At 37.3% G+C, this 15,602-nt stretch overlaps 1 protein-coding gene across 6 annotated transcripts in view; it reads right to left on the reverse strand.

Moving 5' to 3' along the window:
- The window catches only part of HECTD4 (HECT domain E3 ubiquitin protein ligase 4), a 117,172-nt gene that overhangs the window by 37,410 nt on the left and 64,160 nt on the right, over positions 1-15,602 (reverse strand). For all 6 annotated transcript variants that reach the window (XM_038373280.2, XM_043498305.1, XM_038373281.2 and 3 more), the window contains 20 exons: positions 14,408-14,641; positions 13,898-14,090; positions 13,624-13,728; positions 13,110-13,198; positions 12,380-12,555; positions 11,129-11,264; positions 10,838-10,979; positions 10,546-10,712; positions 9,398-9,544; positions 8,451-8,635; positions 7,425-7,578; positions 6,005-6,285; positions 5,457-5,646; positions 3,734-3,815; positions 2,750-2,952; positions 2,426-2,561; positions 1,593-1,775; positions 1,326-1,496; positions 760-929; positions 183-298 (listed from right to left, as the gene is read on the reverse strand). In XM_038373280.2, coding sequence (XP_038229208.1) covers positions 183-298; positions 760-929; positions 1,326-1,496; positions 1,593-1,775; positions 2,426-2,561; positions 2,750-2,952; positions 3,734-3,815; positions 5,457-5,646; positions 6,005-6,285; positions 7,425-7,578; positions 8,451-8,635; positions 9,398-9,544; positions 10,546-10,712; positions 10,838-10,979; positions 11,129-11,264; positions 12,380-12,555; positions 13,110-13,198; positions 13,624-13,728; positions 13,898-14,090; positions 14,408-14,641 — 3,260 coding nt within the window. The remainder of the gene's footprint in view (positions 1-182; positions 299-759; positions 930-1,325; positions 1,497-1,592; positions 1,776-2,425; positions 2,562-2,749; positions 2,953-3,733; positions 3,816-5,456; positions 5,647-6,004; positions 6,286-7,424; positions 7,579-8,450; positions 8,636-9,397; positions 9,545-10,545; positions 10,713-10,837; positions 10,980-11,128; positions 11,265-12,379; positions 12,556-13,109; positions 13,199-13,623; positions 13,729-13,897; positions 14,091-14,407; positions 14,642-15,602) is intronic.

Genomic DNA, 15,602 nt, shown 5'->3' on the forward strand with positions numbered 1-15,602 from the left:
TCTGCAACTGTAATAAGCCACACTGTATTATATTACTAAGTGCTATTAATACTGTCTTCCATTTAAATAGATCACTTTTATTTGAGATATAGCCTAGTATCTAAAGTTTAAAATTAGCCTCACTTATCTGTTATCTCGCTGCACAGACAAAATAGAACTGTAGGGACATATTAAATACATACCAGGGCTGCACTCTTGTGCCACCAGGTTAAGAACTTCTACAGCAGCTGGACATTGTTGTATGAATTCTTCACAAAACAAACTTTCTTCTAATAGCTGGGCCATCACCAGGCATGCTCTTAATGTAAAAAAAAAAAAAAAAAAATTATGAACATTAAAAATGTACATTATGTGGTGAACTTGATGTCAATACTTGTGAAAATAATTTCAGGACTAGCCTCAACAAAATGTGCATTCTTGTCTACTTCTGTTTGTTTAGTTGTTCATTAGGACTGCTGTAGAAATGGCTTGACCAACTTCATGTTAATAAAACACCCAGCTCAACGGGTTGCTAAGTCCACTCCTGGCTTTGGGCTCCTTATTAGCAGGGAGGCCATTGTAACAAAGTCAGTTAACTTTATTTCCTTTTGGAAACTAATATGATTCTTTATTAAACACACAATTGTTCCATGTAGCAAGATACCAATATTTACATAGGAAAAACAAGCCTCAAAATGACCTCAATTGGCTGGAGCATTTACATTTTGTACAGCATCTTGTACACTTAGAGCCCTTTATAAATAATGAACAAAACCTCACCTTGTTCTTATTTCACCAAGGAGCCGGACCACTGCCATTACTGGAGTTGAGCCATCTCCTGTTGCAGGAAGTGAGGTATGAATAGATAGACTTCCCTCCTGAGGAAGCAACATGGACTGGACTGCCTGTACTACCTTCTCAGTAATGGACAGTTTATGAAGAGGCAATGCCTGATGGTGGTGGTGGTGGGGGGCACGGTAAAAAGTTAAATTCAAGTAGTTAGTTTCTAAGTCATGAGGGCGTTTCATCACCTGGAGTTAATTCTCATTTTGTAGTATCACAAAAACAGTAACACACAAAAATCACAAGCCAAAAAGGAAAGGTAACACAACGTGCTATGGAACATCCTTAAGTGCTGAAGGATGAATAATATCATGTTATTTGGATGAGAAATTACATATAAATATTGCTATGAAATGTTTAAAACAATGATGTAAATGTCACAGGTCATCTTTAACAAACAGGAATTAGGCTTTTACATGCTGCAGATTGTTGTCATTGTTTTAAATCACAGTATAATTACAATTTGTTATTACACTTAATGTTGGATTTTAAAATGACCTTACCTCAGATCTTGGAACACAGAGCCTAGATAATGGAATAGTTAATGTGTCTGATGCTTGTGAGGTCTTTCTACAGTCTATACTGGCAGGTGGAAATTTGACAGTTGCTATACCTTCCTGTTCATTAATAGAAGCCACCACTCCAATGCTTCCTGCTATTCCTCTACCCAAAACCTACAACAATGAACAAGGAAGTACAACTTTAAAATTGTAAAATGATTAAAAGAATCACATCTCATTTGAAGTATAAAAGGAAAAGAAGTTAATTACCTGCACTTCAGAACCTATTTTAATTGTCTCTTTAAAGCCACCAAGAGCACATAGTGCAGCCACCGCCTGTCGAGCAATTCTTTGAAGTTTAGCAAGTTTCCTGCCACTGCTGCTCCCATTTTCCAAGATACTCTCTGCGTATTTCCCAAGTTGTGGAATGTACATCAGAGCCCGAGACAGAACCTAAATATTCAAAGGCGAAATATTGGTCAGGAAAGTGTAGGGCACAGCTGATTTTTTTTTTTTAAATACACCAGAGGAACTATTTTAATTTTCAAGAAGTATACAGTAATACTTTAAAATAAGATCTTTGATCAGTGAATAACAAAGCAATATGCCATTGCTGATTCCCACATAACTGTTAGAAGTGCAGTGATGTGTCCCCTTCTCTCCAGCACATAGCCCGAGCAGCCACAATGTATGCTAAGGGATCTGGAAGCAAAAACTTCATCCTCCAACCATTATTTTGGCCCCTTAGGGGTCCGGGTGAGAGAGGATTGGTCTGTCAAGGTAGGATGACTGCCTGAATAAACAATATAGGAAGTATAAAAAAAATGTAACACTGCCATTTATTAGCAGTCACTTCCTTGTTTCCAGATCTGTTTTGACAAATTCTTTCCCCCATCTTTGCCCCACATTCTCTGAAATGGCAGATGAGCCCAAGAAGGACTATTAGGACAGATAGTATCTACCTGGATAGTGACAATTAAAAATATATTTTAAACAAGGAAGCAGGAGAGGAAGGATGCCAACTGTTAAAAGTTGTCCTGCAGTGGATATATTTTAATATACTGTGCATCACACATTTAGATATCTAATCCTCCTTTGCTTACTTTTTCAGCCGTTGTCGTCCATATTTGAGCTGCATTCGATTCTGGTGCCATCAATAAGCTATGAAGCAGAGCAATCACCTCTGCTGCCATACTGTTTGCTACATGACCACTGATAAATGGGCGCACAGGATCTGTTCTGTATAGAAGAAAAATGTCACTTTCCCAATAATTCAAAACAGGGGAGAGGGAGGGAGAGAGAGAGAGGGGCTTTAATTGTTACCCCTGCCCAACACAAGTGACGTAAGATTAGGGTACTAATAGTTACTCTCTACATTCCTACAAAGACATTCAAGTTATTTTGAAGACTCCACAGTGAGTTTCTACCTGGCAAGTTCAGAATTCCTCTCCCTGCAAATGGAGGTTTGAGCAGTTTTCTTTTTGTCACCAATTGACAGCCCGCTAGTGTTTTCTGGACTGACAGATTCAATAGGTGGCCCAACACTGACAATTAGGCCAGACTGTGCCCACTTGGTAGCCTTCCGAAGAGCTGCAGCAGCCTCTTCTGTAATAACCTCACAGCAGCCACTCTGAAAAAGAAATATGGAAGATATTCAAAGTGACTATTTAATTAGCTCTATTCAGACCAATCATAACCCAAGGTAGCCAGAGCTAAGGGAATCATTTATCTGACAAATTTTAGCTTCCTTCCCCTCTCCCCCCCCCCGACCCCAGCTGTGGAATAACCACAAAGAAATCAACACTTCCTCAAACTGTATTCATTATTCACATTGGACAGTTTTTTGTTTGATTTCATTTTTTTAATCTATGAATTAATCAAGGAGTGGATTCAATACTATTAGTTTAGTTGGTCAGATAGTCACATGGTGTTGTTTCTGTTCCTTGATCGAAGAATGCACGAGTACTTCTGACACAAATACTCACGAATATGAATTTAAAACCAATTTCCTTAAATATTCTAACATGATCTTTGAAATTTACTTTTTATGGATTTTCATCCCAGTAAAACTCAGACTGTTTAAATACTTGTGAAAGAACACAAAACCATGACCCAAACATGTTTGAGAAAATAGTAGTGGAAATATTTTTGCAGTGATACAAAACATCTGCTTTTCAAGGATTTACATATTTATGTTAACATCATCATTCTAATGCTAAAGTTTATGAATAAGTTTTCTTGAATTTCACTTGTTTAATATAAATATTAACCAATAATTTATCTGTTTGGAAGAGAATTAAATTTAGTTTTCTGGTTCTTTTACAGAAGGCTTAACAACACTGGAGTAGTGAGAATGTTGACTGTCTAATGATTTCTAAGATGTTAAATAATTATCTTTATTACTTCCTTACTTTAGTCATGTCCCGATCCATCTTCACTACTTTCTCCATGTTAGCTCCAGTGCCAAGTCGGAATGGTCGACCTTCTGAACTACTACAAACGTAAGAATAAAACCTATTAAATGTTGCTTTACTATGTAAAATTAGTGAACTAACTATTCTTTTGTTCTAACGGATCTCAAAGCACTTTAAAGCCTTTATTTACATGAAGAACTCAACCAGCTCTGTAGTGAAAAGAATTCTCTCCAGTTGAGCTGCTTAACGTCACAGCAATTCTAAAGAGTTGAGGACACACGATGGGAAGATTACCATTGTACTGAAACAGCAGGAGAAATGTAAATATGTAGGTTTCAGAGTAGCAGCCATGTTAGTCTGTATTCGCAAAAAGAAAAGGAGTACTTGTGGCACCTTAGAGACTAACAAATTTATTTGAGCATAAGCTTTCGTGAGCTACAGCTCACGATGCATCCGATGAAGTGAGCTGTAGCTCACGAAAGCTTATGCTCAAATAAATTTGTTAATCTCTAAGGTGCCACAAGTACTCCTTTTCTTTATATAGAATGTAGTTATTCACATTGCAATTTGGCAATGCCACTGCAGTTAATACTTTTTTTTTTTTTTTGGTAAAAAATTGAATCATGAGTTCTTTTGGTGGCCATGAAGGCCTAAGAGTCTTGGTTTTAATATTTCATCTGAAAGAGAGCACTGCTGGGAGGAATGGTTTAACAACACTGCCTGTTAGCATCATACTGAGGCAGTGGCTCAAGGCTGACTCAGAGCAAGGGGTGTCATGTCATGAACTACCAACATCACTTCCTCCAGCATCCTACTTTTATTTTGGAGGGGTCTCTTGTGAGTTTTACAGAGATCCAAGTCTGAGCTGGTATGACTGAATACTAAGATCACTTCAGAAGTTCTAACGGAATTATCCTAATGGAGAGCCTTACTGAGAGTAACACTTAAAATAATTTTTTTTCTGGTGATTGTACTAGTTGTAATATCACCTTGTGTTGTGGACTAACAGGAGGACCTTCAAATTTTCTGATAGAGTACCATTTAAGTAGTGGGTCCTGTGTTTAATTCTTTTAAAAACACATTTGAAAGGGTTTTTCTGCTCCCCTGCTGTGGTTTCTGAGCGGATAAAAGAGCAACACTCTCAAAACAGGCAGTGACTTCTCTACCATCTCCCTCCCTCTTTGCCCCTGTCGTCACTGGTTCACACACTCTCGCAGGTCCTGGGGAAGAATATGAACATAAGCTTCCCCTAGATTAGTGCACAGATAAGGTCACTATGTTAGTGAATTAGACTCGAAGTGCATTTGACCATCAACAAAGTAGTGAACCTGATTATACACCAGGTGCTGTCAAATACACAAAAAACAAATTGGTGAAAATAAAAGATTTTTCTTCCTCTAATCTACAAGTAAAGTACAAATGGAAATTTTTGAGCTGATGGTGTCTGTGCATCAGTGGGCCAAGTTTGGGGAACTGTGGTTTAACTTTCAATGTAGCTGTGTGTGTTTCTATTTATGTAGCTGCACAACACCACCAAAACTCACTTTTGGATAAAAATTCCACTATTTACGAGCAGCAACAGAAAACAGAATTTGAAGCATTTTGCTCAGTTACGATCATCTCCAACACAAAATCTTCCTACAGTTCTGGCACTGTATAGAAATAAAGATGGAAACCCCTGAACTTCTTTGTTAATTCTAATCCACTGAGTTAAAGTTACCTCAGTAAGGGCTGAAGGACTTCATGGGATGACTGATCTTCCCGTTTGTGAATAAAAATAGAAAGTTTACCATCCACTGCCTCACTCTCTTCTCCAGGATCTTTATCTCCTTTTATGGAATTTTTTGGACTGGTTTTTGTCAAAGAGGTATCTGGTTCAGACGCAGTTGGAGACAGAACTGTCTGACAGCCTTCAAGCAGAAAAGAAAAAGTGTAACAGTCAGATACTTTAAAGACATTGCCTTTAGCTTCATCTGAGCTTTCTTTCACGTGTCTGCAATAAGCACCTTATTCAGAAAACTGAACTACACTGAACAGTCAGAATGCCAGATTATAGAAACAGGCCTACTACCGGATATTTGAACTCATCCTGCTGTTAAATTTTTGTCAAGTTAAGCTTCTAAACACTATCATTCAATACACATTTATCCAAATTGTGCCTTTTGTCAACACCCACCTCTTGCACAATCATGCATTATTTCTCAAGCTTGTCTGACACTTATTACACATAATAAGAACAAACATTTAGACATGAGAAACGGTTAGCACCTGGCACCACATAATCTGCCAATTTTGCTAAGAGGAGTGATGCAATCTTGGAGGCGGGGTCACTGGGGTCATCCTGTTCACTGTTCAGGGAGGGCACTGAGTAACTCCATGGAGGCAGTTCAACATTTCCACAGTCTTCTACACTCATGAGAGGAAGCGCAGCACGACATAGCTGGAGGATTATAAGGACGAGTTTTGGAGAAGGGCGTTGGTCCAAAAGCAGTGAGAGAAGTTTGGATACACAGGCGGGCTGGCTCAGGATAGCTTTACCTATGTGACTCCTGAGAGAAAAGAGCATACTCATCTCTCTGACTGCAAAACAGGAAAGTTAAATCACACTCCTGAAATCAAATACAAACTATAAGATGATATCCTGACATGGGTAAAGGATCTTTATGGCAATACATTATTATATTATTAAAGCCTGTACTTAAAAATTAAACACATAAAATGATCCATCAGAGTTAAGTAGTAATCAATTTCAAATGCAAGATGAATGATACCCCATTATTTTGCTCAGGTGTCTGGAGCCTCTTATACAACTCCCATAAAAATGTTTGCCTGTTTCCCATATAAAACCTCATAAAACAGCTCTTGAAGATAGTTCCATTATTTGAGATTTCGTGACAGATTTTAGAGCAAAACAGCTTAAATGTTGCTATTTAGTCCCATTAATCCTCCAGCTCAAAAAATCCAAGAAAGCTTCCCTAGGCACCAAAGTTTATAAACATAAGAGCAACTGTGAAGTCTGTGATATTCCGCTCCACTACTCTCCTTTGTAACATGTAAGTACTGTATTATTTCAGAATGTACTGCACATCCCTGAACAAATACAAAAAAAGTTCTTTAACTGTGGTATTACTGCAACTGTGTGTCACTTTTCATCAACAAACAGACTCCATACGCAGCGAGATGCCAAAAACAGTTTGCGAGACTGCAGTCTTCATATTCAATCTTGCAGTTGTTCCCAGTGTACATCTCCTATTGAGGTCAATAAAAAACTATACCAAGGACAGCAGGGTCAGGTTTACAATGGCATTATACTGAATGGTTTCATTCTTAATGAATAAACTATTACTCAGTTACAGCATATATCTTAAAAATATACAGGCATGTGACACAAGTAAGCTCATTAATGTGGTCAAACAAGTCACTTGACTCTGTCACACAGAGTCTAGATTTCAATTTCAGAAAGTACTACTGGACGTCTACCCACCCTCACCTGCTGTCAACAAGGGATTGATCCTAAAATTTAACACAAGTGTGTTTATGCTGCTATTTCAAAATAGCCTCAAGCTTTTGGAATGGTATTGAAAGAGGTGTCATTATCTTTACTATTTCCATTACAGGAAATGAAGTGCTTTCCAACACTGGAAAGTAATCCAGAAAAAAAATGACTTTATCAAAGTACTGTCAGTACCTTGACAGGTCATTAAGAAGGCTAAGTACATCTTGCAGTGCATCATTTCCAGCGGCCTGATTACCACAACATTCTGTCGCTCGTGCTAGATGATTGGTAAGAAGGCTGGAGACTTGACGAGCCAGACCAGAATGAACAGCCTCTGTTGAACCACCTTCAAAGATAATGCAAAAATGTACAATTGTAAATGTATACATGATAAAAAAAGTAATATATTGGAAAAACCTGAACAAGTTCATTTACAGTACAGTAATTACTTACAAAAAATCATATTGAGTTAAAGTCAAACCTGCAATAACATCTAGTTGCTAGGTAACAAATGGACATTCAGTCTTATGACACAGTGTAATTGAACATACTATTCTATTTATGTGGATAATATTTAAGTGAGTAAGTTTCCCACCAAACCAATTTTGCTAATTTTACATAAAGACAATTTAGAGAAAACCCAGGCTCCAGAAATTTCAGATGGGTGTCTAAACGTACATGATGGTTTTCTATAAATATAGGAATACAAGAGTCAACAGAACCTTTTCAAGTTCACCAACAGCATGTTGGATTAAAAAAAATACTGAAATGACAAAATTATTCCATTGGAGTTACACCAAGGAAGAATTTGAGCTATAGCATTTACTGTTGATTAAACCTGACACTAAGCCACTCAAGCCTCTCCCCTTTTAAAAAATTATAGAATGAAAAACTTCTCTTGATTCATTTAAAAACAATACCCCTCCCACTCATTTTAAAATCCCATCTCAACAGTATTTGTAAATAACTAATAATAAATAATACTACCTAGCTCTTCTATAGCACTTTTCATCAATAGATCTCAAAGCGCTTCATAATCTTATATATATATATATATGTAAAAATATTTTATATTTAATAAAAATAATTATTCCTAAATGTCAGTGGTTGGTCAATGCAAAATTTTAAAAAAATCTATATTGTTTCCTCTCACATATGAACTCAATATCTAGCAGCGATTTTAAAATACACAATATGTAATATCAACATTGCTCCTACCCTCTTCTTTTTCCCATTCAACACAGCGATTGGCTAGGACCTGGAAGGCAGCCCAGGCCATAGTAGCCACCTTCTGTTTTTTAGTCTGCTTTTCATTGGAGCTGGATTCTGTCTGGCTGCTTAAACTACAGAGCTTATCCATAAGCTGCACCAGGCCACTGCGTACCAAGCACTTCTCTTCACTCCTGTTCAGAAGAACAAAGAATTAAGGTTGTACTGCAGTAACTTCTCAACCGTTTTCAACATACATAAGCTATCCCACATTTCTCAGCACATGTACTGTATCTTTCATTGTAGCTTTGGACAATTCAATGTTTCCTCCATTACTTTATCTGTAGAAGGGACAAAATGTAACAGGATATTCTCCAAGTCTTTCATCCAGCATTATCTCTGAATGTCATGGTCATGATGCCAAGCTGTTCCTAGTAGAAGATTAAGTGCTATATAAAGGGTTATTAAATCTATATGCAGTCTACAGAGCATCATTTTGAGTTATGCCACCTGCTACAAACGGAAGACATATTAATCATCTTTAGTTCATGTCTCACCATAACAGTAATATTTTACATTTATATGGAACTTGGTATGTTCCAAAATGCTCTCATGATGTTCACTAATCCTCACAACATCCCAAGTGATAGTTGGCTAGGTACTATGCTTACTTTAGGCAAACTAAGGAAGTTGAAGTGTCTTGCCCATTCCTACAGAACAAATCAGTGGCAGAGCCAAGACTCAGGCCCTCCCAATGCCCACCCCTGTGCTTACTCCGCCAGAATATACTGCCGGGAGATATTACAGGAGAATTTTAAAAAAACAACAAAAAAGTCCGTTCCAGTCTACATAATAATACTTCCCTTTGAAGCAACACTTAATTATATGGCACAACTGTATAAAAGAGAATCTAACCATTCTTTTCTCTCTCCTTCTTGAAGCAAAACCTTTCCTACCTTGTATATGGTATTGTGCACAAGAGGCCAATGCTATTTGCACAAGCAATGGGGTAACGAGCACACAGTGAAACCACCGAGGTCATGGTCTCTCCAAAGGCTTCTTGGACTTGTTCCACCATCCCGCCACAAGTGAGTTCTTCGATTCTGTTGGAAGTTATAGATTTGAAATCATGTCTTTTTGTGCCAAGTAAAATGAAAAGCTTCCAAAACATAGCTACAGGAAATCGCCACAATTTGAAAGAATTCATGAAAGATTTGAAGACAAAATTCTATATCAGATTTATATAAAATGTAAGAAATTCTTAATGCTACAAAATACGGCATTCTTTTTCTGCTTCCCAAAATGCATGCAAAATACAGACTGAAATCACCATTCTGGCTACAGTACCTAACTGTGAAACTGGTTCCAGACGGCCCACAAACTCTTTGAATTTATTTTTACAGTTACATAAAAAAGTTTAAATAAAAAGAGCCTAAATCCCATTTTGTTACCTCATACCATAAAACCCACTCGTTAGGATCTTATGGATTCATTTTATTTGGTGTGTGTTTAGATTTAAATCACAATCATCAAAGAATCTCTCTCGTGTGTTCTTGCCATTAGTTGAAAATGCATTATACAATTGTTAACACCTGAACATTTTGCTTCCCTAGCCCTGCACACAGCAACTAGGCTGCAACAACATAATACAAACCAAATCCAAGTCTCCGCTCGCTCAATTCTCCTCAGACAGCTGTTCTCAACTAATGGGTCATTGGTCTAAAGTGGTTGAGATGCAGCAGCAGGTATCTGGTGGGGTTACAATTCCTACTTCTTTCCCTGTCTTTAGTCATACACAGAGATGAATTTGCTAAAATCACTTGCAACTAGTCCTCAAATAGCAGTATCCCATAAGACTCTGTGATACGTGAACTTCCTGACAGGTGATAGGACCTACAAATTCTTTTGAAGCACTGTGGGAAATATTAAAAGGAATTCCAAGATGCCTCACAAGAGGACTGATCATAAAGTCTGAGAACTTGTGCCCTGGGCACGGAAAACCAGTTATCTCCTTCGTTGCTTTTGGTATAATGCAGTACCACTCCTTGCATAAAGCACACCATCCAGCCCCAAAAGTTTAATAAAGTTCTGAGGAACATCTTACCTTGGTCCTCCTTGAAGTACCATAGTCACTGGACCCACAAGATGTGTAACACCACCAACCCGAACAGCTGCTGTTAGGAGCTCTCTCATATGCACCAGTGCCTGTTTTCTTGTGTTCCCACGACGCCACCTGGTCTGAGCAGCTAACAGAAAACTGCTACTGGATACCTAATAAAGAAATGTCTATGTTTTACTACATAAGCCCCACATCTGTACCTTTCAACTTAGATTAAAAACTGATGTTACATTTGTGCTCAAGTATATAGGGATTTAGCATGTTTAACATGACATACCGCTTGGTCAGGATTTGTCCCAATGAAAGCAAACAGCTGCCCTAATAAGACACTGTATGTAGGTTTATCTCTACTATCTTCGACGGTCAAAGATTGAAGAAGAGTAAAAGAACTACTCCTATGACTAGTAACATGGCGCCGCCTATGGGAAAACAGCACTTATTAGAGAATTTAAGAATAGGCTGATCTATGAAAAATGTTCTTCTAAAAACATGATACATTAACAACAGAAATACAGAATATACTTTTAGGTGTTTCATAAAGCAATTCAGTGAACTAGCATCTGCATACCTCTGACTTGATCTAGTGAACTCCAAATCTTCATTTCCAATCATTTCTAGGTCAGAAGGTGCAGACATGCTACGAAGGAAGACAGGCTGGCGGACAGCATGAGATATCACTTTTGTTTCAGATGCTGATTTACAAGCTGCAATGTTATAAAACAAAGTTCTGTCACTGCTGGTCTTGCAGAGTAAAGCAATTTCTAAACAAATTAGGAAATAAATTAAAACAAAAACAACAACCTACACAAAACACCAAATGCATTTCCCCTAACCCCATGCGAGAATCTGAAATTCCATTTAAATGGCTTTCCTGCTGGCAACCTCATATGTCTTTAAGTCTTATTTCATGGTACCTGGTTTTATTTAGATTATGTGCTTTATTATTATGGTATGTAGTATTTACATTTTAGGAGACTGAAGTATCATTGAGTCAGCTTTAGGTAAGGAAAGTGGAAAATATTAATTTCACTTACATTTTACATCAGCAATTCAGAGTGTACCTAATAAGTTTTGGATGGAAAAGAACAAATAGCTTCTATAGACCCAGAAATGTTAATTAACACTGGGTCACTTCCCTTAGAAGTTGTCTTCCATCCATGTTTATCTTAACATTTCAAGACCATCTAATTAACGGGTAATTCTTAAAATTTCTGCATTTCATTTTTACAGCCAGTTTCTATATTAAGGCAACCTCTAATAGAAAAGTTATTGTAGACGGGCTACCAACCTTCTCAATCCTCTTTCTTTACACCATCTAATAATAGTCTTATAATGAAATATTTACTTATTATTGAAATTGCAGAGACTGGAATTATTTATCAATAGGAAAGGAGAGGAATCAGAGGCAATTTGATTGAGGTGTACAAGATTATAGCAATCAGAAGACTTAATTATTTTATTTTTAAAATTAAGCTATATAAATGAGAAATTTAAAAGACTAACAACTTATGTTTGCAATATAATTGTTATTAATGTTGCAAATTCCCCTTATTGGTTTTGAAATTAGTTCACACTATTCACAAAGCTATGCTGATGATAGCATGGTGATACTGGTATGCAAATAGTAAACAGAGCCATGTTAGTTCAATACCCCTAAAAACATATTCACTACTTGCTAAATGGAAAAGGAAAAATAGGTAGAGAAATATGATTTTAAAGGGGCATTAGGGCAGATTAATTACAAGTGTTATTTATATTCATAGCAAATAATAATAGCAAACATTCAGGTCTAATAATCAGATGCACTGTAAATTGATACCTGGTGTCTCAGCAGGGGTACCAGATATACTTCTTGTGATACCAGCTTGTGCTGCAATAGTAACATGCAACAGTAGCTCTGCTCTATTCATCAAGCTCTTTACTAATATTTTTGTTTTAGCCAAGGAATGTGAGGGCTTCTGAATCAGAGAATTGACTTCTTGAAAAAATTTCTCCCTAAAACGGTGAACGAAAAACCAGTGTAAACTTAGTTGTTCTTTATGCCTCCCGATATAACATATCTTAACTGGTAAAATTTTAAAGATGTCTATCTTGTAATCTCTTTAATTATTGTTTTTGAGTTAAAAATATATTCAAGTAGAAAACAAAACAATCCTATTGTTTTTTCTTTCTCCCGCCCCTTTACATAACATCCATAAATAATTAACTGTATTTATGTCTCCAGCATTTCAAATTTTGATGAACTGTGATGTTCTCAAAGATGACCCTCTTTATGCAGAATTACCAGCAATTTGGAGAGGCCTTTCAATCTATTTTCAAAACAACAATCTAGTCAAGGGTTCTTTTTCACTTTGGTAGGTAAAAATCACAGAGAAGTTTCATACAAGACTTAGGTCTTGGAAAGGCGTTTAACCACATGCATAACTTTAAACCTGTGGGTAGTCTTACCTACCGCAGTAAGACTGCATCTGATTAAAGTAATGCATATACTTAAGAACCTTGGCTGAATCAGGGCCTAGAACGCTCAGCTAACAGATCCAACTACTAACCTCAATGACAGGACCATATTCTCAAGATCACTTCCATCAAAAGAAATTTCTTTCATTGAACATAAAAGTTCCAATTCTTTCATTTTGCTCTAGAAAAGAACAGGATGAAAATGTATCTGATTCAATAGGATCATGGAATGTTTTTTTACACATATGCATTAAAAGATGTCCATGGTTACAAACCAAGATTATTAATCACTCATATCTAATTGCCAGATACAGACACTGGGAAATCATAATACATTTTTGCGTGATCTTACTCTTTTTATATTCCTAACAAAAACTACTCCAAAAAGCAACAGTGATCAACATTTATGATGAATTCCTATTGTCAGCATATACATTAGACAACCTGAAAGCATGCACTATAATTTTTAGTACCAATAAACTTACACACTAAAAAAAACTTAGCAGTAAATGAATGAAAAGAGTAATTACACTGTAGCCCACAAATGCAAAAATAGGATAGCAAACTCTTATCTCTATGAATGAATGGGATAAATGCAATGCTTACCTCATTGAAATGATAATCATAAAAGAATGGAACATTGTTTTCCAGCTTCCCATGTGTGGCATCATCTACCTCATTCTGCCATCTCTGTTCCAATTCAGCTACACTCTAGTAAAGATACAAATATATTGAATATACATAAGCATCCATTTATCTTAGCTTCAGTAAGAGAAAAGAGGTCTTTAAGTGCGTTTTGAGGGTTTTTTTTTTTTTACATTTTTATGTTAGTAATATCCTTAGTAGTTAGTAATAAAAGTTATTTCTTTAGTTGTCTTACCTGCAATTGTCTTTCCATGGCATTTAGCTTCTTAAAGGTCTCACCCATAATTTTACACAGCAAGTCATATTCCTCAGCATGTTCTTCCTGATACTGGAAGTTTATTAGAGACTGGAGTGCATCAACCAAGTTCAAATGTTTAATAACACATGAAACTACCATCTCCTCCATTACATCTGGCTGAATCACTTCCCTGTTACAGATGGGAAATCAAACCGATTAGCAAGGATACAGCTTCATTTGTATTTACAGTTCACCAGCCAAGGTATTCAAGAAATTTTGTTTTAGGAACTACTGAATGCACACCAAGTTGAGAATTATCTATTTCCATCTGATATTTCTGTGCCTAATATTAGTGTTACAAATATTCTACATTTACTACTACTGAGGGATTGGAGAATATTTTTATTTAGTTTGTTTGCTTTGTGCATTTGAGAGCACTTTGTGTATCAATTTAAATAATAATAAAACATAAATTAGCAAAATAGTGGTGAAGAAACAGTTACTTACTTTATACTAGGTCTAAACTGAGGCCGAGCACGTCCAGATATTTCCCTGAGTTTTATCATGATTCCTGGAGGCAACCTGATCCTAGGCAGATCAAAGTGATGTCCAACAGGAGGCACTAGGACATCAGAAGGATATGTGAATTCTCGATCCTCATCTATAGTAAGAGGCAGTGGAGAAGGACTTGGAGTGAGGGCTGGAGATATTACCCCATTGGCCTCCACCTGCCACTGGCATCTGAGAAAATAAAAGATAAACAGTAACCCATATTGAAGGCCTCTCGTTTCTTTCTAGCTCTTACTCTTCAGGTTGAGAAAGGCATAGTGCAACACCCTATCTAAAAATATTGGATATATGGCTTTATTTCAAAACATGAAGAAAGTATGAGGTTCATGCTTCACAAGGGCTGGATACCACACCCGTTGAAACCAATGAAAATTTTGCCACTGACATAAATGAGAACAGAATCTGCCTTACAATGCATAAACCTGAAGCAGTTTTTACTGAGTCAAATTTTGACAAACCTTTTACCTCAAGGTTGTAGTGAACTGTCACATGTCAAAGTTTGGAACAAAACATGAATCCAAAGCCCCACAGCACAGAAAAACTCATGGATTATGACTAAGGCTATGTTTTAGTCACAGGTATTTTTAGTAGAAGTCAAGGACAGGTCATGAGCAGTAAACAAAAACTGACGGTCCATGACTGGTCCATGTCTTTTAATAAAAATACCAGTGAATAAAACTTGGGGGGGTGGGATGGGGCAATGGGAGCTGCAAAGCCAGCATTCTGGGCAGAGGCAGCCCGCAACCACCTGGCCACTCCTCCACCTAGCAGCTGAGCGAGGGGAAGGTCGCTGCTTCCAGGGAGCTCCCCCAGGTAAGCACTGCCCAGAGCCCACCTTACCCCATTTAGTGCCCTAACCCCCTGCCCCATCTCACAACCAAACTCTGCTGCTGTGTGTGTGTGTGGGGGGGGCACAGTGACCCAATACTGCCCCAGCAGCGGCTGATGCGCCAGGCGCACCGGCTGCTGCAGAAGTCATGGAGGTAACGGAAAGTCACAGAATCTGTGACAAACTCGCAGCCTTAATTATCATTACACCCTCTTCAAAAGACAATGGGGTAACAGACAAGTTCAGAAAAGACAATGCGCGCAAACGAAGTCTATAATTTGTACCAAATAACCTCACCACACT

This window comes from Dermochelys coriacea, chromosome 15, assembly GCF_009764565.3.
Source record: "Dermochelys coriacea isolate rDerCor1 chromosome 15, rDerCor1.pri.v4, whole genome shotgun sequence".
In the NCBI taxonomy this organism is placed as follows: Eukaryota; Metazoa; Chordata; order Testudines; family Dermochelyidae; genus Dermochelys; species Dermochelys coriacea.